Source organism: Serinus canaria, chromosome 2 (genome assembly GCF_022539315.1).
Source record: "Serinus canaria isolate serCan28SL12 chromosome 2, serCan2020, whole genome shotgun sequence".
Classification (NCBI taxonomy): domain Eukaryota; kingdom Metazoa; phylum Chordata; class Aves; order Passeriformes; family Fringillidae; genus Serinus; species Serinus canaria.
In genome coordinates this window covers 22,865,810-22,892,804 of record NC_066315.1, presented here as the reverse complement: position 1 = coordinate 22,892,804, position 26,995 = coordinate 22,865,810, and the positions used below count along the sequence as shown (strand labels likewise).

The following is a 26,995-nucleotide window of genomic DNA, read 5'->3' as shown; positions in this document are numbered from 1 at the left end:
GGGCTGTTTTTACAGACCACTACATTTCTGTAAGGATTCCGTATTTGCTCACTTTTCAATCAGTATCAAGAATGAGAGACACAAAACCTTGTAAACTTAATGACACAGTGTTTGAGGGAAGAACACTGGAATATTTTTGGTATTTCAGTGAACAACTGTAAAGAAGTTTCTGCTAATTCACTAGAGAGCTCTAGAGTGTGATTTCACTATACAGCAGTGAGTCAGCAGTAGGACAGAGACTAAAAAGCAATGTGCAAGAAAGCTGTCTGCATTCCTGTTTTTCAAGGCTTTGTGTCTCTATCAGGGTAAGCCCCACAATAAATTAGTTTCTCTCTCTCTTATTTTGGGAGCTATCTAGATCTATTTGTCCTTTACAACTCCTCTGCCTCATCTCCTGCCTACTCATTCCCCTGCTTTGCCATGTTTAAAAAAAGGTATTACTGAGATCCCCACTCAGAAGTTCACAAGGCTATATATATATATATATATATTACATACATTCATACATACATAATATACATATTCCATACATAAACATGCATGCATAGCATAGCATAATGAAGCTGACTACATCCTCCTGGTCTCCAGGAGACAAACTGCTCCCTCTCACAAAAAGGTATCAGATGGTGAAACTCTTTTTCAAGGATGGTTATAGAGTATGACAACTGCAAATACAAGACATATTAAAAGGCTGAAATTAGTATCTTTCTTTGCAGAAAGATACCAATAGATGATCTAGTAATAACTTCAGCTTTCACAATTTCTTTTCTGTATTCTTTAATTTCCTTCATTATTTGTCAAAGTCTGGTGTGCCCTGCTGGAAAAATAATCCTAATAGAGAATCAGCACATAAGCAGTCTGAAAAGTACAGTTCTCAGTGGCTGAGGAATGCAAGGAGGTCAGGGCTCATGCTGTAAGAAACAGAAGAAAACAAAACAGAAAGGGAAGAAATTAAATGAAAGAAACCCTCCCACCCTGAGCACAATAAATAGTAAGCAACTGGAAGAGGTGCATCATGGTTCACACACTGCACACCAGATCATTTTGATCTCTTGTGGTCAGGCATGTAATTATCTCTGTTGTGTACTTCCAGAGAGGGAATTTGGAGGAACTTGGTGCAACCTACCTGGTTTGAAATGGGGTAAAGAGTGGACTCCAGGCCACGTATCTTCGTTTGGTGTTCCAAGTACCTGTAAATTAAAAAAAAAAAAAAATTAAAAATACATTGCTTTAATGGAAAAGACTTAACAAGTTATAGCACTGTAGAAAGCTCAATCTAAACTTCAAATAGGCTTCTTTACTGGGGGATGAAGAGGAAGAAAGTACAAAAGGTTAAATGATTACAACCTCTCCAAAGTACCAGAGGAGTCTGTAAAGCAGAATGGGAGTGCTGTGTTCCTGTCACATTGCCTGTTTAACCAACAGATGTTAAAGCTACTTTTCATTGACAAGTATCAAGCTATCTGAGAACACTGGTGTTACAGAGGCTAGATAATTTAGCTCAGAAATAACTTCAATCCTTAGAAATTTAAATAAGATAAACAGATATAAATAGATGCTAGGATACAAGATTTACACAGATGGTAAAGAAGATTATTAAGAGCGTGGCATGAACGAGAATGCACAGCAAAGTGTTGTTATTTTAACATGGCTGGAGTACACATAAAAATAGCATATTCTTAGGAGATAGACTTTATTGACTCAAGCATTATACTTGGTTTCTATTCACTTGAACTGTCCTCCTTCTTGTAATGCAAGTCAGACTAAATTACAGCATCAAAGTATTTACAGATCTGACATGCATCTTATATTCTCTGTTCACATGAAAAGTTCACTCTCCATGCCCTTGACACAAGTAGCAACCAAAGGGAGAGAACTTTCTCCCAAACCTGGTTTTCTTCATAGCACATAAATGTCAAGACTTGCTTTAAGTAAAGCCAGGAGGAACACTTAAATTACCAGCTCTAGAAACACATTTCTGAACAAACTGTGGAATTTAGTATTTCACTAGTAGGATCCTTCTTTTCAAAAATTTCCACTAAATTTCTAACATGAATGAAAATGCTGGATTCTTTTAAATATCTGTTATAAGCCCAGGCCCTGGAATAAAAGGTTGATATTCTGAGTGAAAGTAATTCACATTAGTCTGGTGCTTGTTTTGCATTATCCATGTACAAAACCCTCTCCCAGCACTGCTCCTGTCTGCACTGGAGGTCATCTGAATAAATCTTTTGGACATGCATATCTTGAGTCCTTGTGACATTCTGTGGTCATTTACAGCATGAAGCAAGCCCAAAGTTAGAGTGAAAATCTTTGGTCAAAAAAATGTGAAAAAAAATATATATACTCCAACTCATTTGGAACTGAAGAGATTTATTTTCATTTTGCTTGCTGCAATATACACATGAATTAGGAGCACTGAAGGAAGGACACCACTCTAAAATACTTGTTTCTTTCTTAAGCTATGTAAACATTTCTTCACATTGATAAATTCAAGCTGAAAAAAATTCTTAGACTCAGGATTGCCAAGGTAAAACACAAAAAGTTTTTCTTCAACTTTGCCAGAAATGTATGAAATTAAATTTAGAAATGAGCTTAAAAACTTTAGACAAAAGTAAGTGAACTCTAAAATAGATATAATTTCTACTTATGAGGTTTACTTTATGAGTCTAAGGCCTCAAAATTATTGAGCAGTTTACAATAGTCATAGGTTTCTAATCTAAGAATATAAATCTAAAGCAATTCTTTCTCCTATTCAATAGGCAAACAGTCCAACTTGGATGCAGTATGATCAGTAGAAGGTGAAAGGAGAGCACTAAGGTGACAAAGGTGACAGTATCAGTGCAACTATAGAGTATACATTCACATAGCTATTTAGGTATGCAAATCTCACTGATTTTATTTGCAAATATTGTTTGTAGCACATTTCTTTCAGTCCTTGTGATATGTCTTAATTGCCACTTGAAATAAGATAAACCTGGCCCTGCAACCCTGATCCATCACAACACCCGTGCTCATCTCATTATTGCTATTAGAGAGAGCACAGTGCTGTCATTAAACACTGAGGAAGTTTGGAGACACCATGGGCACTATGTCACAAAATCAATTTGCAAATAACTTCCACTTACCTTCTGTATTAATCAAGCTCCTGGTGCCGAGCACCTCCCAGACCAGGAGAGGGAGCCCGTGGATCAAAAACTGAGATTCTTGCATCAATTTAAATTAAGAAATAAGGTTCTCAACTTTGCAACCCCTCTTAGTGAAACAAAGGAATATTCTCTTATTTAATAAGATGTATTGGTTATGAATATATTTGTTCTGAATATTAAAAAAATCACCCACATTTCTCTAAAAGTGTGTTCTTATTTGCCTCTTATTTTAGATGAGACAGAGGCAGCTATGGGACTCTACAGATAAAAATTAAAACTAGCTAACAAAATCTGTAATTTTCACTTTTTAAAGGAATCATACTTGATTCAGTGTTTCTTGTTTCACTAGTTTTCCAATCCATTTCTTTAATAATATTCTGGCACATGTGCCTCCACAGTATCTGGGAGCCAGCTCCAAGCAAGTTCTGTGCATTGGAGTACTCAAACCACCTACAATATTTATACCTTCTCTCAAGGGCAGCAGTCAGGCTGAAAGCAACTGAGGGTTTCCCCAGCATCTAAATGCCAACCATTTTTAAGGTAGAGACACTTGGTAGGTCAGGAAAGGATCCAAACACCTTATTTTAATGCACAATACAAACAACTATAAAGATCACCCTTCTTCCACACAATTTTTTAGCATATGTAATACAGGAATTCACAATATGTGACACCCAACAAACAAGGAGGAGAGGGCAGCAGTGAAAGAACTGTGGTTTTGGGTAAGATGAAACAGTCACTGCCCACAGGTAAGTCAACATAAAGAGATTTGTAAGCATCCCTTTGGAAGTGATTCTCCTAACAGCAATCAACCCCATTTCGATGAGTGGGATTGCAATCCAAAGCAACAAGTTTTGACACCTGCTATAAGCAAAGCAAAGTGGGGTTCACACTTAACACAGTGGAGAAGAATCTGCCTTGTTTTGCAGCTTACAAGAGAGAGAATTAAAGCACCAACATGGAAAGGGAAGGGAGAACCCAACAGTCTTGTGGTTTTACTGGAATACACTGTCACTTAGCAGTGAAGACTGATTGTCCAGACCCAGACAGCAGCTGAACACCAGGAGCTGTTCTTTTACAAGTTCTTTTACAGGTTTACAGCTCTTCTTTGACCTCCTAGCCCCAGCTTTCATGGTCCACCACTTATTTTAAGCATGACACCAGGAGTTCTGCCTCCTCTATATTTTAACACTTTTTCTTTCCATTTCATGTTCGAAAGCCATAAAAATAATCACTGCTGTCATGGCAATCAAGCCCCAACTTAATACTGGAAATAAACTTTTATTTAGCATTGAGAATTACTTGAAAAAATAAGACTAACTTGTTTGCTTTCTCTACTGATAATTTGCTTCTCAGTTAAGTAAGCATTCAGCTTGCATGGTTCAATAGCCTATTTTATTTAATTTGAATTACTAACACAAGACTAATCTGCAATTCTCATATTTGGAATAGATTTAATGTTTTCCAGGGACCATGGTAATTATGGTTTCTGCAAAGAAGACTCCAAAATATACTGGGGTTCTGCTATTCCACACCACAGACAACACTCTGGGATCTTTTTGTTCTCTGACAGGCCATATAAAATGATGTTCTCATTGGAAACTAGCTATTAAAAATCAGGACCACATTCTAATTCCATTTGTAGGATGAGAAGTCTATTTATATAAAAATAACAGGTACAAATACCTGTACTGCCAGTTGATTCCATTAGGATTTGGCAGAAAGTTATAAAAACAGAACCTACTGTTCAAATCTCCACACACAAGCATGATATACAAAGAGGTTTCAGGAGATGCAACAAGATTGCTCAAGAGCTACTAAATTACCTTATTTTTTTAATATAAGAAAAATTTGGGGTTTAGCATCTGGTTTTGCAAGGACTCACCATTCTCTGGTGTACAAGGGAATAATTAATTTACAGTGAGCTTTGCACCACTCTACCAATACAATTAGTCATGTTGTCCTGTGTTCTGCTTCAAGTGCAAAACCACCCCATGTTACTGCCATCCATTAGATGAGCAGCAGTGCAAATCTTTCCTACCAGCTCTTTCCCAGTTGCTGGAATAATTAATAAAGAAAAGCATTTCCTTTTACTCTGCAAGTTTTGAATAGACAAAGCTGCATGTTACTGAGATGACACTTTAACCTTTGTTAGAGCTGATGATCCTCAAGAAGGGTGATGGTTTGGACTTCAACAAGACAAAGAACCTGCAGACTGTGGTATTATTTAGAGCAGAATGAAAGACAAGACCAGAATGCAAATGAGCTGCCTTTCCTTAGACAAGAGTTATGTAAATCAGGCTAAATAAGATGCAGAATTTTTAATTTTTTTAATGTTAGGTCAACTTGATGAACAACCATTGTGGGGAAAAAAAAAAAAAAAGTGTCAGGGAAAATTTTTCCTTTTAAAAGAAGAGGGAATTGTTTAAAAATGCCCTGAAATTTTAACTGGGAAAAGTTACAAGCTAGATGTAAAAATGTTTTTTATTTTATTGTACCTTTAAAGGATGTTCAAGATTTCTTTTCCAGTCTTCTTGTTTGCTGGGTAAAACATACTGCATTTAGTGAATCCTTGGCTGTGATGTACCATGGGAGACTGCAGCTCTTTGAGGAGCTGAATTAATCAAAAGAGGAAGAGAATAAGCATTGCAGACCATCCCCAAATCAGCAATCCCTTTCTGTGGAGTGAGATTTGGAGGTTTCAGATGTTTGGTTTTTCTACAAAACTCTGTTCTATTCATGGAAATGTATATATCTAATGAAGTTTGGAACTTAGTCAAAAACCTGGGTGTTTTCCATTTCATTAGGGGAAAGTACATCACTGCTTTAGATTTGCCTGTTAAGGAGCAGTGTGAGCTCCAGGGCTTTTCCAAGCAGCTCCATCACTCTCAGAGCCACCTCTGGACACAGAAGAGCAATGGTGCTGAGCCATTTGTCCAGATGATCCACCTACAGCCACATTCCCTTCCTGAGGAGTAGAGTCAGGTAGATCTGAGCCACATCTTTCACAAGCTGGAAAAGTTCTGTGTTTCAGCCCAATAAGGTCAGTGAGCACGAAGTACACGTGGCAGTGAAGACCAAAGAATGAAGTTCATCCTTCAACTTTGCACTTGGTTTTAGTATAGCAGGTTAGAAAAAGGCATTCAGTAACTATTTGTGAATTATGCATGCTGAGTCAGAGTCTGCTGACTGACAACTGCAGTGAGGCTTCCTTTGGCTCCTGCTGGCCACAAGGGTGACAGCTGAGTGTCAAGTTTAATATCCAAAAGATAGAGTCAGAAATGGAATTGCCTCAATATCAGTCATTTTTTCATTTCTTCACATCAGGAGTTTAGAGGTTTGCTTTTGCATTTCAGTTTCCATAAGGGCCTGCAAATCTATGAATTTGTGTAATGAACTTACAGGTTTGTTAGGGGCCAAACACATTTTACCCTTGGGAATGTTGTGGAAGTTCCAGGGTTCACAGCTGCAGTAAAAAATGTCATTTCATTTTTGCTAAGATGGCAAGAATGTATTTATTTGGATTTGTGAAAACTAAAGCCCACATGCCTATTCATTGTCCTTGAGATTTAGAATATTGAAGCCTTACTTCATTAAAGGAATAGCAAAAATTGCACATAGTTCCTAAACCAGGAATTTGTGCCAATTCAAAGTTAAACAACTGAAGTAAGATTGTGTAATCTAGGCAGTCCCTTCCCATGTGGAAAGTAATAAAGGCCTTGTTCAGAACCTGAAAACCATATTTTAGTAAAATTATTTTTCTTACATAACAAACTTTCTGTGTTTTTTTCAGTCAGCTCTCAACAAAATATCCCTTCATTATTCTTACACAGGTAAGAAATTAAATACCAGTGAAATAGATTAAAAATTAGAAAATGTAATGCAACAGATTAAGCATACAGAAAACATAACTTGTATGTTTCCTCTTAAGAACCAAAGTTTTAAACAAGAACACATAATTCCTTGCAGACAGACTTTCAAATTCTTATTCTTGGTTTTATGTGTAAAACAGGTGGCAATTTTTTTGCTTCCTTATGTGTAAATGCTACCAGAGCAATGAAAAAATCCTTGCAATGACAATATGTGGCAAAAGGAAAAGAAATTCAACAGCCACCATGCGCAATGGTAATGTGCAAAAGAATATTTTTATGTGATCTACATTCATTCAGGAAATTAAATCAGAATTATGGATATAAGAGAAAACAAAGCTGGTTAGAAAACAAACTGATTGCAAAACTGATTATTTTGCAAGTTATTTTGTAAATGAGCTAAGCATGGTCTTAAGAAAAAAAAAAAAAAAAAAGAGGAAAGTAATAAATTCTGTCACTACCCTTGTGAAATACCTGCTACACAGGTGATGAGGCTGGGACACAAGAGCATCAGAAAAGAGAGAAGGCACCTCCTCACCAACCCCATAAACCTGTTCTTGCTGTAAGGAAAGTGATGCTGTTTTGTGAAAAAATGGAAGTTATTGAAGCTTATTCTTTAAGGTGAAAAAAGAAGCAGTAGGAACAGAATGAGGCTCAACAGAAGCCTGACTCAGGCATCAAGTTGAATATCATCATTCCATTATATGTGGGTAATTGAACCACTTCCTTTAAGCATAACAAGTGATTCAATAGATGAAGCTGTATTCTAAAACCTTGGGGTAATGTGCCAGTATGGATGAAGGAAGCAAAATATTCCCACAGAATTCTAATAACACACATTCATTTAAAAAAAAAACAAAACATCAAGCTCAACTAATATTTTTGCTTTGGCTCTGTCAAGGATGAAAAATGAGGTACTTGAAACAGTAGAGGGCCCAACTGTTCTTAACTTCCTTTCCCCATGAGGCAAAATACAATGAAGCCTTGCCAGGAAACCTTTTTAATATGTGATTTTTTTCCATCTTTACTTATGTATATAAACAATATTTTAGTAGCTGTCTGTGTTGCAAAGTTAAATTTATTCCAACACTGTTTCCATGCCATTTGCAGCACAAGTAAATTCATCATCCTCCTCACAGCCACAGTGACCACAGCTACCCTGGCAGGGGCAGCACTGCAGCTGTGCCAAGGTGAGGAGGGCAGCAGGGACTGGAGAGTGCCCAAAGCCAGCCCAGCCCTGCCAGAGCCAGGCTCTGCCCACTCGCCTGCACCAGCTGGCAGAGACAGCTGGGAGGAGGAGGAGGAGGACAAGGAGGAGCTGAGCAGCCCTCACTGCACACACAGCTCTGCAGAGCATCAGGACAAGATGAAATGAAACCCCCAGGACAAGATGAAATGAAACCCCCCAGCCCTACAACAAAGCACCACGGGGGTTTGACGTGCCAGGGTCCTCAAATGTTCACTCAGGGAAGGGTTTTGGTTTTTCCTAAAGGTACCTGCTGAATGCTTACTACACTTTGACAGGGCTGCTCCTGTGATTTGATGAGATGACTTTTAGAAACAAATTCTGTGCATAATCCAAACTGAACTGGAATCAGCACAAATTGGACTATTTAATCTAAATTGCACAACAAGAGAAAAAGCAAGGGTGAAACAACTCGTACAGACTGTGACATCCTCTTCCTGCAGGGAGTCAGCACATTTCATCACAAGGCCCTATTTTAGTGACTCAGAACATTCATAAAAGTTCACATGGTGGAAGAAACTGGCTTTTTAATTTAGTGATTCTTACTAAAATGTTTATTTGAATGAGATGAATGCCAAAAAACAACTAGAAAAAAGGATTTGGCAAACTTATTCTGAAAATAAGAGGGGCCTAGGCTGTAGAGACACAATCTGAAATTAGCAGCAAAAGGGGAAAAAGGAAACTCCTGACAGAGACTGCACTTTCCCTCAAACCAGTGCAACCATGCAGCAATTTTGCCAAATCAAAAGCTAGTTAAATAATGATGTACGTGGTAAAAGGAGACTGTTTAGATCCAAAGTGGAAAGATGGCTCCTCTGTGAGGGATGCTCCATGCTGAACTGCTAAAAGCAGAACAGAGGACCTGTCCTTTCATCTTTCCCAGCCATCTCTGCTCAGGAGTCTCCTTCCATCAGAATTTAAAAATCTGACATTAAACTAGACTTAAGGTCTCTGATAGCTGCTTTGGAGCTGCAGAAACTATAAAAGACCTCAACAGGGTGAAACTGATCCTTATTAAGAAGAGAAAAGCTTTTGTAGACCTCAAAACTGTAGATCAGGAAAAGACTGGGAAGAAAAGTCATGTAGAAGACTCAAGCTAACTTTAAAAGATTTCTCTCCCCCTCTACAAGGAGAGAAGTTTGGTCTTCTGACATTGACAGAGCTTGTGAGCTCTTAAGTAAGGTTGCAGAGAGGGAATGATTTCACTGAGGAAGAGACTGGTGTTAATACATGTGAAGAAGCAGCTGCTGCTGCTACCTGTGCTGGAAGGTCTCTTCCTTACTGCTTGGGAACAAACAGAATGGTTTTCTTTACTGCAAAGCCACCAATTTCCTGCCAGAAGGACCCTGTGGCTCACAAGTCATGCTTTTTTACATATTCTTTAAAATCTGCTCTGATTTACTCTGCACAGGTAGTGGTATGTTCTGCATCTCACATTTCCTATCCTGTCTAGGCTGCAAAGCCTTTGGAGCAACCCACCCAAAGAGAGAATCCTCTCCTAAACATGCTCTTTAAAGATTTATTGCTAATTTTTTTACTGACTTATTGTCTTTAAACTGAAAAAGGGGAATAAAAATAAAAGCCAAAACCTTGTGGGAGGCTTTTCTGAAATGTACTTCCAGAAGCCCTGCTGTGCTAGCTCAGCAGCTGGCTCATTTGAATTCCAGGTATGCACTAGACAGGGTTTTTTGGAAACGCTGGCTTATCAGAAAAGCAATGCTCCCCTTGGATCATAAAGCTGGCTTTATGGTCTTTTTGAAGACCATTACACTGGCTCAGTTAACACACATGAATTCCTACCTAGTGTTGTAGTATCCAATCTCATTGGCACAGGCCAGGCTATGCCATTGCATCAGGATTCTTAAGGGCTTAAAGCTGCCTTTCAGCTGGAAAGCTTTTTTAAATAGTTAACAGACCAAAGTCTGCACATTCCTATGAATCATCAGAAAAACAGCAAGAAAAACCTTTTTATTTAAAACTGAATTATGTTTCTTCACTATGGTGCCATTTAACTACAACTGTTTAAACAGACCAGACCATTTGGGATCACATCTTTCCTCCACAAGGATTTTCTCTGACCCACTGGTTTTCACAGGAACCAATCAAGGTTCCCCCAGAACAAACCTCCACCCCGAAGCAGTGAATGCACAATGCACTTCCCTGATGCAGGAATGTTTTGTCTCTGGCCTGGTGCCCAGGCCCAGCACATCAGAGGAAGGATTGTGCCTGGTTCTGACAGCACACCAGGACTCACCACTCCTCACCCCCAGGAGCAGCACAAGCACAGCACAACAGAAGCTGGTGACACGTGCTGCTCGTGGGATAGAAATGTACTTGCAGAGGAAAGCTGTTGTGCTAAGGCAGAGAGAATACTGGAGCTGGGCTGTCTGAGCTCACTCAGTCTGGGCAACAAAAACCAAACTATCATGAACATTCTTTTTTTCACCTAAAAAACCAGGGGAGGTAACATACACCAAGACCTATACATGAAGCCTGGTGCTCAGCATCACAGAACAGCATGACATTAGAATCTGATCAGATCATCCAGAAGTTTGGCAGCTCCCTATATTGCCAATTAAGGTCTTGATCTTGCAATAATCTCCATTTTGAATGGATTTGTGAAGCCACATGGAGCTCAGTGATGCAGTGGGTATTTTGTCAAGTTTTTTTAAGTGACAATCTGCAGAAAGTGAAGGCTGCCAGTCACACTGCCATTTGAAGAATGTGCAGGTTCAGGTGATAACAATGTTTCTGAAACAGTGAGGGCATTAATAATGAGCTCCAGTTGTGATGGGTATATAGATAGAAAAGAATACTCTTCTTGGATGTCTAAATATCCAGCTGATTCCTACACTGAACCTTATCAGAAATCCCAAATCAAATCCCTTTTAAAAACATCTAACCTTATCACTTAAAATCCATTTCAAGTGATCAGTTGGAAGTGTGCTTCCTAAAACAAAACACAGCATGATGCTTGGGGTATTCACTCCAAACAGCAGTATTTTGCTGCTACAAAAGAAAAGAGTTTTATACCATCCTTCTGAATCACAGGCACAGAACAAGCAAGGAAAATGAAAAATGGAAGTACAGAAGTATTTTCTTCCTATAAATGGGGGAAATGTCAGCCTAGGTCTGATGGAGAGAGAGTGGCTATAAAAGCAGCTGAGACATTTTAAGTGGGGCCAGTGCAGAATCCCAGGGAGCTATGCATTCTCACCCAGAGGATGGAAGGGTCTGTGGGAGGACTGGCTGAACAGAACCTGTATCCTCCAGTGCAGCCTAGTGAGCCAGCACATTTCACTCACAGCACTTTGGAAATTTCCAGGGAATTCTTTGCTGAAACATCCACCCATTTTCCTGACACTTTCTTCACCTATTTATTTCCTTGCAAACCCATTGAAAGGAAGGGGTTCACTGCCCTGACACCATGAGGTACATGCCCAAAGACTGAGATCAGAAATGGGTTTAAAAAGAGTACAGAGTGTTGAGATGAAAAAATTTTCAAAAATTGGAAGCTGTGATTTCACCATTTACTGCTCATTTAGCAGTTGTGGCCTTACCAATCAGATGGCAGACAGCCTAAGAGTTTTCATTTTGCTTATTTAAATGAAGATGAAAGCTGGTCTGCCTCAACTGGGAGAGGCAGTGGCACTGCCAGCTTCAGTGAACCACCTTGTTTGCTCTGACATTGGTGCACTGGGTAACTTTGTCCATGACTCCTGAGCTAGCAAAAGCACCATGCAGGAAGGACTTGGGTGCAGTCATCTCCTGTCTCCAATTGAACTTCCCACTGCCTGCAGGGCAGCTGCAGTGGCAGATCCTGCTCTTGGCAGCACTACTTTTGGGCAAAATGGAGCTACTTCCTAGGAGCTGCTGGAATGATCCTCTCTACTCACTGGAGAAAGGAGCTGAGAGGACTCAGTATTTGGAGAACATACTGCCCACAGCTCCAATATGAATTGAGGGGGCTTGCACTGAAACAGTTAGTGAAGTGTGAGTGAATTACAGCAAATTCCCAAATGACTGGAGCTACTTAACACCTGTATATCATGCTCCACTTTTTTTTTTTTTTTTCCAGAAAAACAGAACAAAAACAACAGAGGGAGAAACAGGTAACTAAATAAATAGAATGCACAAATTAAAATAATAAAATTTGCACAAATGAGCTTCAGATGACAATGAGCTTCAGTACCACTGGTAGTCAATAATAGAAAAAGGAGGGGGAAGACTGGAGGAACAATTTCTTATGCTCTGTCCCCAGTACATTAAGGTCCACAGAAATGCATGGCCTGAAATACTGATGACATGAAGGCTCAAAAATGATAGGGCATCAGAATGACAACAGTGAAATGACAATTTTAATCTTTAACATGAGCAACTCTGCTATTGCAAGGTGTTTTGGAGGTAAATTTTAAAGATCTCACTGAAAGAGAAGAAAGGGAGATGCTACACCAATGAAACATGGACAATCAACTATGCAAGTTATCAGAGAGAAAAATCAACCTCTCAACACTGTAGGCACAGCAGATCTCTGGGACTATGTGAGGAATGTAGATGAGCAGCACAATGTTATCATTAAGCTATTTAAAAGGCCACAAAAGCAACAAAACCATGAGAACATCAGCAAGAAGAAGATACTATAAAGCAGCAGTGGTAGGAAACTGTACCAAAAGTACATTTTACTGGAAGTAAATGAAGCAACTGAAGAGATGACTTTAGCAGCAAACAGGTGTTTCACTACCCTTAGTTTTCAGCTACATTCACTGGTCAGAATTTTTTTTTATGGAATATGGTATTGCAGAGTTTTCATGAAAAGACCAATTAAACAAACAAAAGATTATCTTCCCTGGGTACAGTTTGAACTGCTTTGAGCTGCTGAGCAGCTGATAAAGTGATATGATGCAGTGAGGTCAGCAGGGCCTCATCCCAACCCCTCCCTTTCCAAGAGGAAGGAGGAATACTAACACACTGTAATGAGCTGGCTCAGCAGCACAGCAATGTCATCAACCACATATCTCACTCATCAGACCAGAGCAGATTATACCAAAATGCACAGCATCTCCAACAGCCAAATTATTAAGGTCTCTTTTTAAGTAATTAGGGCAATAGGTTTTATGGATGCACACCAAGATAAGACAAGAAGAAAACTTAAAAGACTGATAAAATCCTTGGCTGCTTTTCCTCTGATTTTCATGAAGGGCCAGTTCAGAGATACAAAATTTATGTACTTTTGTTTCTCTTATGAGAACAGCACAATTACCAGCTATTGTAATACAATCACAATCAGGATACATAGGTTAAAAATGCAAATATAGTCTGTTCTAAGATAAAAATGAGTTATAATTCAAATAACACCATTTTGAAAAAGAAATAGATTTAAAATATTTTAAAATATCTGTGAAAGGAAGTAAGCATCATTCTAAAGTAATAAATCCCTCTATATAATGTCATAAAGTTTAATCAAATTGAAAGCTTACAAAGTCAACTGATTTTTCACCTATCAAAAGATACAGAAGTTCAACTGCAATCTTCCAGTGTTCTAAGTCAGATGCTAAAAATCTTCTTTGATTTGTACTCATCAGGGTAATCATATTTATGTGAGAACATACCTGCTGTAGCACACTACATTCTCTGCTAAATATTTACCTTATGCTGTTCTGCTCCACCACCAACAGGTTTGAGAGTTTGCACTGCAGCCGTTTGGGTCCTATTCTGCCCTGAGAAAGCCCTGTGAAGAACTCTCACTATGGTGTCACGAAATATATTGTTAGCTTTCTGTGATGTACTTGGAAACAGACCTCAATGGCCAGAAATACAGCTACACAGTGATATACCTGCACACTCTAAAGACAAACAGCAAACACAGAACATTTTTCTTCCTGCAACTAACAGCTGGAGAATCCTGCTCTGCTTTAGCCTCCAAGTCACTTTAAACTGGGAGCTTAGAAGACTGTGGAAGGAAGAACCAAAGCAAAAGAATAAAACATAGTCCTGCATAGCTCATAACCTGCTCTGTTTTTTTCACACTCCATTGAGAATACCTATTGCATTAAGAGCCTAGTCAGATAATTCTCCTATTTTCAGATCTTATGAAGACTTTATTTTTTTTAACATTTTCTTATGTAGCAGAATACATTTAATTTCCTTTTCTTTTTTCTTTTCCTACTTATTAATACTGATTTTGTCAGTAGGATTTTCTTTTCTCTGTGCAAGTCTCATAAGAAATGGCAACGCACAAATAGTGGACACACAGAAATTGTGTGACAGCATTTTTATATGTATAATTAAAACTTGGGTGAGGTTATAAAAAATTTTCAACATATGAAAATTTTATGCCTAAGTTATTCAACCAAAGCCATTTAATGAACTAGAAAAGCAGCTATCCTAATCAAGGTTTATTATTGTTTGCCCCTTGAAAACTTGAAGCCTCCTGCAATCACTAAGTTTATCTCAAAATTTACATTTAGCTCACTATGGATCAGCAGCTTGTGAAAATGATAGTTGAAGACAATCTTATGGCAAATGCTCAGCATCTTGCTAAATTATTACTTAGTCTAGGGCACTGATTATGGAAACACTGAAATAGATAATAAAGCCTAACTTTATTCAAATCAGGCTTACTGCAAATGGTACTTCAAGCCTCTTCATGGGCTAAAGGGGCAGTTTCCTCCAGACACAATGACAGAGAGAGCTATTTACTTCTAGTTGTTCTAAGGAGGACAGAAAAAATTGGCTATTATTCTTGAAGTCTTTAAAGAAACATGTGTAGATAGGCAAGACATATCAATCTTAGATTCTCATAACCCATCTCCAAAATCATAACCTAAAACAGTCTCACATTGATTTTTAGACATTTTTAACCTTAAGGATGTTTTAACTTTTGCTACAGATCATAAATAACAATTTTGGCCATCAAGATGTTGTAGAGAAAACTCACTTTTGACAAGCAATGTGCAATTCAGACACAAGTGAAAGAAGAAAGGGAAAAGGGAAGATTCAAGTGCAACGAACATTGTTTCTTTACTTATGAAAGAAAAGGCAATGTGACAATTTGATGCCTGATAATTTATTATCTCTCCTAGCAAATAAAGATAGCATACCAGGGTAAGTTTTTTGTCATGTGTCTGTGTTTCTTATAGTACTATATTTTCTTATAAAATAAATGTTTTGATAGCAGACCAACACTTCTGCTCAGAATGGGCTTCAGCTCCCACAAATGCACAAATTGCTTGCAACCGTTTTTCTGTTCAGTGTCCCCTGCATGCAAAAATGTTTGCAATTACAGCTCCATAACACATGTGGACTCAACCTGAACAGAGAGGGATTTTACATGGCAAAGAAGATTTTTCTGTGGTGTAAAGGGCCAAGAAGGAAGGTGCCTGCAAAGATGTAAATCAGTGCACTGATTTACACCAGGTACTGATTTGCACCAGCTGAGTCTCATGACTTTTTTTTTCCAATGTATTGTCAGTAAACACCCTCTCAAAGGCTAGAGGCAAGTCTGGAAAAGAAACAGTGCTTCCTTATAATTATAGCCCATTTCTCATTCAGCAACTGAAATATGGCAGAAAGTAAACATTATGATTCCAAAGAAAACCACAAAGCCATTGTTTCCCACTGAACCATGTCTTAATTTGTTTTCTTTTTCTGATAGCCAATTACTCCTCGTGTTTTGCACTACCAAGATGATAACAACCCACACTCTTGCAATGCCAGCCCAGCCATGCTCAGGGTTTTGCTCAGAATTAGCAGGCTGGACAGGAACATCTTGCAGGCAGATGACACCTATGTGCAAGAGGTTGTGTGACTGATGCTGACCTGTCAGCCAACCCTCAAAGCAAAAAGATGGGGTTACACATTAATTTATTATTTCCTCTTCTTCTCTTCCCTCCTGCTGCCAGCTGGTAGCTCCCCTGGAAAGTGTCCATAAGACACTGGTGGGTGTTTTTACTACTTTAAACATGGATAAATGTGAGATTGAGTGCCCCAATTTCTAAAAGAAATGTTAGCAGAGTGTGAGATATATACTTTATAAAGCCTCCTTTCCTAACACACATAGGCAATACTCCTCTAGAAAGTGTCCTACGTTTTTAGAAGATTGCTGTTTTTAAATCTTGAGCCAAGTTTGTTTTCCCAGTACCATTTGGGTTTAATGGTATAAGGCTAAGAACAGCACAGACTACTGATACTCAGACATGGTGAGCATGGGAGCTCTGCATAAAAAGTTAATACAAATTAGCATAATTTACCTTGTGCCCTATTATATGGGAAAAAGTCTACTCAGAGAGTAATACACAAAACAATATAGAAGCAGTCAGAGATCAAAAATAGAGCTGAAACTCCATAAAAAGAAATTTGAAATATTACCAGAATCCTTTAAAAAGCATGAACACATAGAAGATTTACTTTGTTTTTGAAAGTTCATTTCAAAAGTAATTTCTCTCATACTTGCCTAGTTTAGAATTACTTTCATTTGAAGTTTGGCATAAGACACAAAGCCCAAAGAGGAACCTTGTAAAAGTGGTACCAGTGCAAAACCTGCAGGCAAGTGCAGTAAAACACTGAGTAAGTGCTTGCAGCTTCAAAGAGAAGACCACAGGTAGAGAAGCCTGCTATTTATGTAATTAATTTTCAGTGGTGCTGAAAAGAAGTGAAATGTTTTGCATATTGTTGTTACAAAGCAAAGGAGAGGTAGATTTACTAGCAGGATTGCACTTCTCTACTTACTTACTGTGTTATAGAAGATAGAACGCAGCAGCATGTTTCTATTTAATTAGTTTCAAAAACCCCCCTCATTTTCCTCATGAAGTCATTGGTGGGAAGCAAATGGAAAGACATGGGAGGAAAACACAAACTTTGCCCTCTAAGCAAGAACAATATTACATTTATATTACAATAGGTTCATCCAACCAGAAGAATAGATGGCACCACAGACACTGTGCCTACACAAAATAAAATTTCAGCCCACATTCAGCCTCACAATTACATGTATTCCATCAGAGATGAATGACCTGTGTTTCAGAGCTGAATTATTTACTGAGTGAAAGAAAAATGTATTTTAAAAAATGAAACAGGAAAAAAAAGACCAATAAATTTGACTAAGTACCTGATTACATACATGAACTTCAAAATCTGGTGGTTTAAAGTACTCTTCCCTTGGGTTTAGCATTGCTAGCTTCCCAAAAGATGCTAGTAACACAATGTACCAGAAAGCACATTTTCTTTGGGCCCATCATAAGCTTAAAAGCTCTCAAAAAGTATTATCCCAGGCTTCAGAGGATGTCAGCGACATGAAGCAAACCTTCAGATACAGAACTACAGGGAGAGAAATTTGCAGCTTCACAAATGCCTGTTAACATCAGACGTGGAGGAAACACTTCTAGCCTGCATTACAAGACACTTCAGGCTTGTAGTCATATATCACAAGTACGTGTGCAAATATGTATAAAAAATAATATTGCTAGCCTTTAAAATCTTCAAAAATGGGAGAAACACTTCCATTCCCATTGAAATGAAAATGTCATTTTCCATAGCTATCTGAAATGGCAAGCTCTTGTGTTTTGCTGCACAGCTCCATGTGGAAAGCTGGTGTTTCTGTGTCGCCCTTTGGCAGATCAGGCTGCTGGGCTCAAAGCATACTGTTCCCTTTTAATTACTTCTTAGTACTGTGTGTTATGGTACCCAACAGAGCAACAGCATCCAATATCAGAGAGGAGTCCTCAGCTTGTTCAATATGTGTGTCAGGAAATACAGAAGCTTCTGGCTGCCACTTCCCACTCCTGCTGTGACACCCTACCTGCAGTGGTGCTGCTGTGGTGCACGTGCTTCCCACAACCATGTCTGCAGAGAGAATGCCCATTTCCAGACAAACCTTTAAATGCCATTGTCCTGTCTGTGCAGAGAGATACAAAGTACCAGTAGAACTCTTTGTACATTATTCTTGCAGTGAAATCTAATTTGCACTGTAGTGCCACCAAGGCTAAAGTTCAGGCAATGGACAGATTATTCTCTTATGGGGAAGGCTTCAGAGCCTGGGAGAAAAATTCACTTTGATCAATTGTGGCTCTCAGAAAGCTCATGTAAGACAGAAAAGACAGAAATACCTTCCCACTTAAAAAAAAAATAAATCTCTGCCAAAAAAAAATTTAGCTAACACAGGAGATTTAACTCTGGTCTGTTTTGAATCTGTTAAGAACAGCAAGTATAAAAGCACATGCTTATATAAAAATCAGAGATGCAACCAAGTTGCTATCTCCAGTGTGGCATGCACAAGCATACTGCAAGCTGCTCAGTGTAAGCAGCTTTAACACTCAACTAATTCATACTGATCATCACCAGATCCAAGGAGCTGTCAATTTTTCCATGGTACGGGGCTAGCTTGAAGGCATTTGGTGCAGCTTGAACATCTAGACATAATTAAATTTTATATTTACAATGGCACATTCTCCTTGATGTAAAAACCTCAAAGTTTACATACAGAGATATGTATGCTGACAAATGATGAACAGGAATAAACTACTGATAAAGGTCTTAGCTATTCCTTATTGGAAGCCAAATGCTATTTCCCAATTTTGTGTAATTTTATTTTGAATCAACAGATTGCCTCACATATTTTTCTTCTTCTCATGATTTTACTGCTCAATGTGCACTTGATCAAAGTTTCGTCCTGTCTTGTGCACGTATTGCAAGACTAAATAGAAATGCTAAGATTACAACTTCATGTCTTCAGTCCATCAGACTTAGCACCTTGCAACAAAAACTCAAGCTGCTTGTCTCAGAGAATGGCAAAGCAAAAAGTTTCCTGGAAATGATGATGACACATCATTAGTTTAATACTTTGAGGCAAGAGATTTGCTAGCTCTTACAGGCTGTAATTACAAAAACCAGCAACAGAGCAAAAGGAAATGGCCTCAAGCAGAGCCCAGGGAGGTTCAGGCTGGACATCAGCAAGAATTTCTTCACTGAAATTGTTGTCAAGCATTGGAATTGGCTATCCAGGGAGGTGGTGGAGTAACCATCCCTGGAAGGGTCCAGGAAATGACTGGACATGGCATTTAATGCTTTCATTTAGTTGACAAGGTGGCATTCAGTCAAAGGTTAGACTCAATGATTTTATGATTTAATTCTATGATACTACACTTTCCTCTCTTATTTTCTAGGATGCATTTCAATCCAGAAAGGAACCCCGGTTTCAACATGCAAGAAAAAAGCAGGAGCGAAAATGTAATTGTATACTGATTAAACCAAAACACCTCTGCACTAAGGCACTTTATTCACTGTTAAACCTCTTTGAAAAAGCAACCTACTTACACGTGTGAGTCCCATTTGGTAAGCACAGTGTTTTTAAAAGAGCTTATCAACACTTTTAATTTTAGGCAGAAAAAAGAATTTGTATTATCAGATCCAAAGTGTAACAATAACAACTTGCAGCTGTTTATTCATCAACATCTCCAAGTGCTGGTCTAATTCTGAGAACAGATCCTGTGTATAAACCCTTGCTGTTTTACTGAAGCCTGTGGTTGTAATAGAACCTGAGTACGCTTATTAAAAACAGCTGCTGTAACAGAAATAGAGAATCAGGGTATATTGCCATTTAAAACCCCAAATTGAATCAATAGAAGTCAGGAGAGACAAGCTTAAAGAGAAAAGTCCTTAAACAAAACTGAAAGATCAAGCACTGTTCTCAATCTACTACACACAATCACTTAATTAAGCTGTTATGAAATGTAAATAAACACCATTCATAATGAGGAAGAAACACATGTGGTGTGTTGTGTTGCGTCTATTTTTGCTATGTAGATATGTGAAGAAGCCAGCAGTAGAGACACACAGAAACATTTAGAGAATCTCTCTGACTTCAACTTGATAATTGCTAACACAATAATATATAAAATGTATTTTAATTTCATTTACATAATAATGGCCACTAAGCAATAGGAAATCAAACAGCCATTTAAGATTTTTAAACTGTTATTCATGTTAAATTTCATTCACTTTTCTTGGCTACTATTCCTTACATTTTTCCAGTCTCCTACTACAATGTAACCAATTCCCTAAGAGGTGCAACCTGGCTCCTTGCACACGAAGGACATGTAGCTGTGACAAAGATTAATGTTCCTTTTGTTCCAAGTCTTGTACAAGGTGGGAGCAAAGGGATTACTGGATCAGAGTGAAGGTGGACTGTGCCTTCCACCATTTTCAGAAGAGAGCTCTCTGTTAAAAGAGATGCTGAAAACATGAACTATGCTGGATGTTGGATGCTGAAAACATGAACTATAGGAACTCTTTCCTGCAAAAGTCTTTTTTTGGCTGACATGTTTCCTTCACAGCTGTGTAAGTCCTCACTGTGTGGGACTCAATCATATTGGTTATCTAGTAAAACAACCTGATTAATTTTGTCCTTCAGTGCTATTAAATACCCTACTATAGATGATTCACAGGAGAATTAATGAATTTAATCCCTCTGTTCAAATACAAAACCAAACAAGAATAATCCTCTGGTTTATAACTTTTAAATAGATAACTTAAAGCCTTAATGATGCTTAGAGTACATTAGGAAGGCACCCACTGAAACTATTTAGTTAATGATAACTACCATTAGAAAGCCTAATTAATTGGGATTTAAAATTACTTCTGATTTACCATGTAAAACATCCAGACCAAAATTTTATCTATTTATTTGATGGTTTGCAAAAGAGCAAATGAAAGAAAGAGTATCAATAAATTATCACTTGTTATTTCAACACCGTTCTCAGTATTTGCAACTGCAGTTTAAAAACAAAATTTAAAATAACTGGCAGGCCTCAAAATTCATCCTAGACTGCATTTATCTTGGTATTTTTACATGCAAATAGTTGTGAGGATAGAAAAAAAACCAGAAGCATACAAAAGGTTTACAGAAGGCATACAAAAATGGATTTATATGATACACCCATCATATCACTTTTTGCATTACATCTTACAATCTCATACAATAAATTGCAAACAAGGCCCCATTAAAGGAAGAACCTGATTTCTGCTGTTACAAGTGACCTCAATTTCAACAGCAAAAAAAGTCAATAAGATTTTACTGCAATAAATGAGATGAAGCTGCAAGGAGGAATTTATTCTTTCAAAATTTCATGTTCTATAAATAAGGAGAAAATTTCAAATTAATAAATGAAAAGCACAATTAGTTTTAAAAATAAAAGCCAGAAACTGGCTCAGAAGTTGCTAGCTTAAAATACACAAGCTGGCAAACAAACAAAGCAACGAGACATGTCACAGGAACTGCTCAGAACTGCTGCTCCCAGTCTATGCTGCAGCATAGCTGTTCTTTCACAGCACAGAATTTTCAGGCTATTAGCCAACAGGGCAGAAAAACCAAATATTTTGCAGAAAATGAGTTATATTTATATCACAATCAAGTAAGGCCTTGTTTTAGAGAGGTACTTTTTATGAGTCATTCCTAAAAGCATTTGCTAAATTCCCTGATGTCCCAACAAAAGAGATGTAGTGCAAGCAAGGCTGGATAAAGTAAAGGCTGGATAAAGTGAAGAATGTAAATTTTTTAAACATATTATGAAAGACTTTCTTCCCCTCCCCATGGACCAAGAAAGAATACCAAATAAATACTCTGCATTTGAAATAAATGACTACTGACAAAATAACCTTTGAAAGCAAGGGTATGCTCATGTTTCCCTTCTAAATTTCTGGTCAGAAACAAGGCAGAGATTGACAGGTTAGGGTAAATGCTGCTCCTAAGACACTTTCCCTGATGACCACCCAGCAGTACCAGGAGCCACTCTGGTCAGCAGTGCTTTCCCTGAACAAACCCACTCCACAACAGCACAACTCCCAGCAGGGCACAGAGTAGATATAAACCTTTATTTGGGTCAAGAAAAGTTGTTCCTGAACCTTTTGTTAGGGTCAAACCCTTTTGTTTTGCTCTGGCCACATCCAGAACACATTAGAAGAAAGAGCAAATGAAAATAAAATCCCAAGCAAATGAAGATGACCCCAACCCTGTGTAGAAAAATGTATAAATTATCATTACTCTTGAGACAAATTACCTTTTATTTCACTGCCAATGTAGATATGTCATCAGTGCCTTTGAGCAACCCACATGAAGGCCCTAACCAGGCTGCAGAAGCTGTAGTCAAGGACCCCTGCTGAATCTGAATATAAGCATGATTTCAAAATTCCTATTCTGTTTCTCATCCACTTCCTATCTTGCTTTCCCTTTATACATCTATATAACAAAAAATACTTGTCATTTACACTACAATATTAGTAAGAAGATCAATAAACCCATCCAGAGCTGTCCTCTTCAAAGTGAGGATGACAAACTGTCTGGATTTCCATTACCTTACATTTGGAAAGCTTTTCCACAATGGCATAATCCTCTTTGTTTAAAAAACAAACAAAAAAAAAAAAAGGTGAAAAAATTATAAACAGAACTTTTTACACAAAATATATCAAGTAAACTGTATCTAGCCTGTGGACCAGGCTTCTGATCCTTGACTTTATCAGTAATTTAACTCCTAACACAAAAAAATATGTGAACATTTATTAATTGATACTTTGTAATAATCTTATTCATCAATAAAGAACTCACCAGAAATATCCTTTCAAGCTGATCTTGAATGTCTTTCATTCCTGGAAAAGCAGCGACCCCTTGAATCATTTCTACAAAGATACAACCCACTCCCCTGCAGAAGGAAAAAATAAAGGCAAGGTTAGAAAGATTCCTTATAGACCAAAAGCCAACAACAACGCTTTTGGATCCTTTACCAGCATTTAAATAAATTTTTTTAATCGATGCCAGGTGGAAGGACAGACGTACATTTGCTAAAATCAGGGTATACAAATGAACACTTCTCAGGTGTTTGAAGACAGGTGTAGAGGTAGCAGGAATATGGTTGGTAAGTGTTGAGACCAATAAAGGCACAGCTGCTGATTTCTGTATTAGTGCTTCCCAAGCAGAATAGTCATGCTCCCAAAGAAACTCTGGAGATGTGGGAATGGCAATGAGAGCATCATTGGGAGAAGCTGAATGGGGACAGACCAAGGACATGGAAGCAGACTTAGCATAGGAGGAGGAGAATCTGGGAAAAGCTGAGTAGAAAGGAAAAGGGCACGTGGCTGCTCACAGGCACTGAACTCAACTACCACCCAAATGCTTGGGGATGTACTTGCTTGGACTTTCTTCTCCCCTCTTCCAGCATAACTGAAAGAAGCTCAAATCCCACAGGTGCTGACCCCATTTCCCAGAAGCTCTGGCTGAGAAGTCCTGCAATGGGTCCTGCATGGTCCTCCGTGGGTTCTGTCCTCTCCCCAGAGCAGCCACCTCCTTTACAGCTCCTGTCCTTGGTTTCCCACACATCCTACTTCCCCCTCATCCCACTGAGTTCAGCCAGTGGCAGAAGTATTGAGAAATCAAACAGTAAAAATATCTGAGGCACACTAACTACAATACAAAGAATGCAAATGCATTCTCAAAGGTTGAGGAAAGCTTCTGTGACTCCATCTCAAATTCCAGATAAACTGTGAACTTCCTGCATCTCAAAAGGAAAGCAAATTACAAACTTGCACTTGTATCTTTTCCAGATGAAAATAGGTCAAGAGCTGCTTGTTCCCTCAGCAAAAATAATTTTGAGAGAAAACTTCCCTTTTGGCTATCAATATGATGCAGAATTTGATTATATACTTCAACTTCTTCAATTGCATTTTTCTGCATACATTTTTCTACAACTTTCATATGCAAACACCCACGTATGCTGTACAACCACGTCTGTGTAAGCAACCACACAAAAGCACTCTTCACTCAAAGTAATAATATGTTTAAATCCTCAAAACATATATCAAAAGGAACTCAGAATTTGCAACACTAACTACAGCACCACCTCCCCCTAAAATTGAGAGTTTTGTTTCTGTATCAGAAAAATCCCAGCAATAACCTCTAATTTAACTTTGTTTTTAGAAGTAAATTATTTGGAATGTAGTAATTACATACTTTTTCATTGCTTATGCATCATGATGATGCATTCAGAAAGCAGCATTTAATTTTAGGATGTGTGTGCATATATTGGTGAGGAAGTGGTTCTAGAATAAAACAACTTAATGAAAACAGGTTGTGTATTTTCATTATGACTGGAGCTGAGTATTTACAGATCCCACTTAACTAAAAGTAGTATCAGTAAATAACCTGTGCTTTACTCAGGCTTTGACAAACACCCAATAATGAAACAATTTTACATTCTAGGACAATGAGGGTTGATAGTAAAATTTTGGAAGAAAATTAAATATACATCACCATTTTCTTATTCTACCCCCTAGAGCTTAGATGTACTAAGTAAAGCTTCTCATGGCACAGAAAAGTGGGAAAAAAACTTTAAGAAAACACAGTTGCAGGCAAATTTTAGAATAAATCAGGTGTTTATAAAAGAGAGGTTAAAATTTATGTTCCATATGCTTCTGCTGGTTACCAAATGAACTGAATTGATTAAACTGCCATTCATCATTTAGTCTGGTTAGTGCTTCATTAGGCACAGATAGGCACAATATATCTTTGTCAAATGCTTATAAACAATAGCAGCATCTCAAGCAAGGAAAAATTTGAGATTTTACCCAGGAGCCATTTATTCAAGATGAGCAACAAAACAATTGAACTTAGACTAAAAAAAAGAGAATCCCAGTTCTGTTCTTGCAACCAGAAAAAAAGCATATGATCAAACCAGCATATCACTTGAGAGCATTTACAAATCTGTAGAGAATCTTCATCTAGCTGGTTGAACAGGAATGTTGTAAGGACAGCAGGAAGATTTGGCCAAATTTTGTATTGTTTTACATTATTTATAAATTTGTCCATTTTTACTGGTTCTGACACAAGTATAGGCAAAAAAAAAAAAAAAAAAAAAAAAAAGAAAACAAGTAAGAACAGCAAGCAAAATGATGAAAACTCTCCTGCTCAGAAAAAAGAATCCTATTATATATATATCCTATTTCCTATATTTCCTGTATTTCCTATTATGTGTCTTGGACTCTTGTGCAGCCTAGAATTCCATTTAATGACAAGCTGAAATAGAGTACTGGAGTTAAACAAACACCTAATACAAAAATCAAAAGGGTATTATAATCACTGGGGAGAGAAATTATAAGCAACCTTCAAGATTTGAGCTGGAAGACTGCTGCTCTCTTCAGCCCACTTGAAAATTAAGGGTTATGGTTGGTTTCAAAGGTTATGGTGTTCAGTACACTGACAAGTAAGAAAATAGAAAGAGAAGTTTAAATTAATACTAAAAAAAAACAAAAGGAAAATAGTAATACAGAAAAAGTAAGACATTGAACTAGGAAATGGATAGGAAAGACCAGAAAGCCATAACAGCACATAAAGGCTTGAAGAAGGCTGGATGATATTTTAGATGTCATAGTGGTATTGGTGAATTTTAGGATCACGGTAAGTAGAAACTTGAGTCTGTAACAGGATCCCTGCATTGCAAACTGTGAGTGCACACACTGCAAATGAGAAAATAAATAAGGCCTTTACAAGGCCTTGAAATTTTGTCTTGTTTTTGTAGACCTCAAAAACTTTTAAACAGTTTAGAGATGTTTTTGAACAAAACAAAAACTACTACAATGTCAGAAAAACTGGGTTTTGAGGAAAAAATTAAGAAAATTATGTCATCCTTGGCTACAAGAAAACCCAAGAGACAAGGGAGAATGTGATGACTCTGTATTTAAAATTATGCAAAATGAAGGCCGGGGAAGAACTGATTAGAATTTTTAAGGTTCCCAGAATGGTAGGTAGATCCAAAACAGTATAACTAGAAATAGCAGAATGCCTTTAGGAGATAGAAATTTTAGCATGGGTGTTAGGGAAATACAATTAATAATTGTGCTGTGTCCCCATCTCCCAACTGACTCGAAGACCAGTTACAGTCATGTAAAACTAGACAAGCTGAAATACCTAAGAATATTCTTCAGGAAACAGACTTGCATTAACAGTAGAGTGGACAGGGTCATCTCATACACCAGTCCCAGCTTTAGTTTCAATGACACAAAGATTACCTAAAATCTGAAACAGAGGCTTTAAGGTGCGTGCATCTCCAAGGGTTTGTTATCTAGGTAAATTGGTGCAGGTTCAGCTTACAATGACATTTTCAAGAAGCACATATAAATAATTTTTCACAAAAGAATATTACCTCAACAAATTTTGTTGTATACAGTTCAGATTTTCCTACTCTCTTTACAGGACTTCTGAGTTTGGATAAATAAGCCAAACGCTGCAACTTTGTTCAGAGACCTTTCCAATGCAATGGCATAGGATAAACTTGCAAAGTAAAAGTGACAGCCATATAATGCTGAAATGGGTGGTTTACTCTCTGATGACAAAAAGCATGACTAAACCTATTGATATATTGATGAGACCATACATGGCCATGCCACCAAATACTGCTCTTCTATTGTCCTGCTTAATTTTCTGGGACTCTGGCTGTCACTGTACAGCCTTATACAGAGTAAGAGTTACTAGCACAGCTGAATGGCTTCTCTTGCATTTAAATTGACATAGTAAATGAGCCTGTAAAAATGAAGTTGAACACCTCAGGAACCTTCTTTTTTTGTTGGGCTGGTTTGTTTTGGTTTTTTTTTTCTGCACAACTTTTATGATTCAGAAGGGTATTCCCTTACAATTAACCGGTGGATTGGTTTTATGTGTTTGGCTTAGGGATTCACATTCCTGTCTCTGTGTA

At 37.8% G+C, this 26,995-nt stretch overlaps 1 protein-coding gene across 4 annotated transcripts in view; it reads right to left on the bottom strand.

Moving 5' to 3' along the window:
• The window catches only part of CDK14 (cyclin dependent kinase 14), a 342,320-nt gene that overhangs the window by 130,892 nt on the left and 184,433 nt on the right, over positions 1–26,995 (bottom strand). For all 4 annotated transcript variants that reach the window (XM_050971254.1, XM_050971253.1, XM_050971252.1 and 1 more), the window contains 2 exons: positions 22,861–22,954; positions 1,127–1,190 (listed from right to left, as the gene is read on the bottom strand). In XM_050971254.1, the coding sequence (XP_050827211.1) occupies positions 1,127–1,190; positions 22,861–22,954 (158 nt within the window). The remainder of the gene's footprint in view (positions 1–1,126; positions 1,191–22,860; positions 22,955–26,995) is intronic.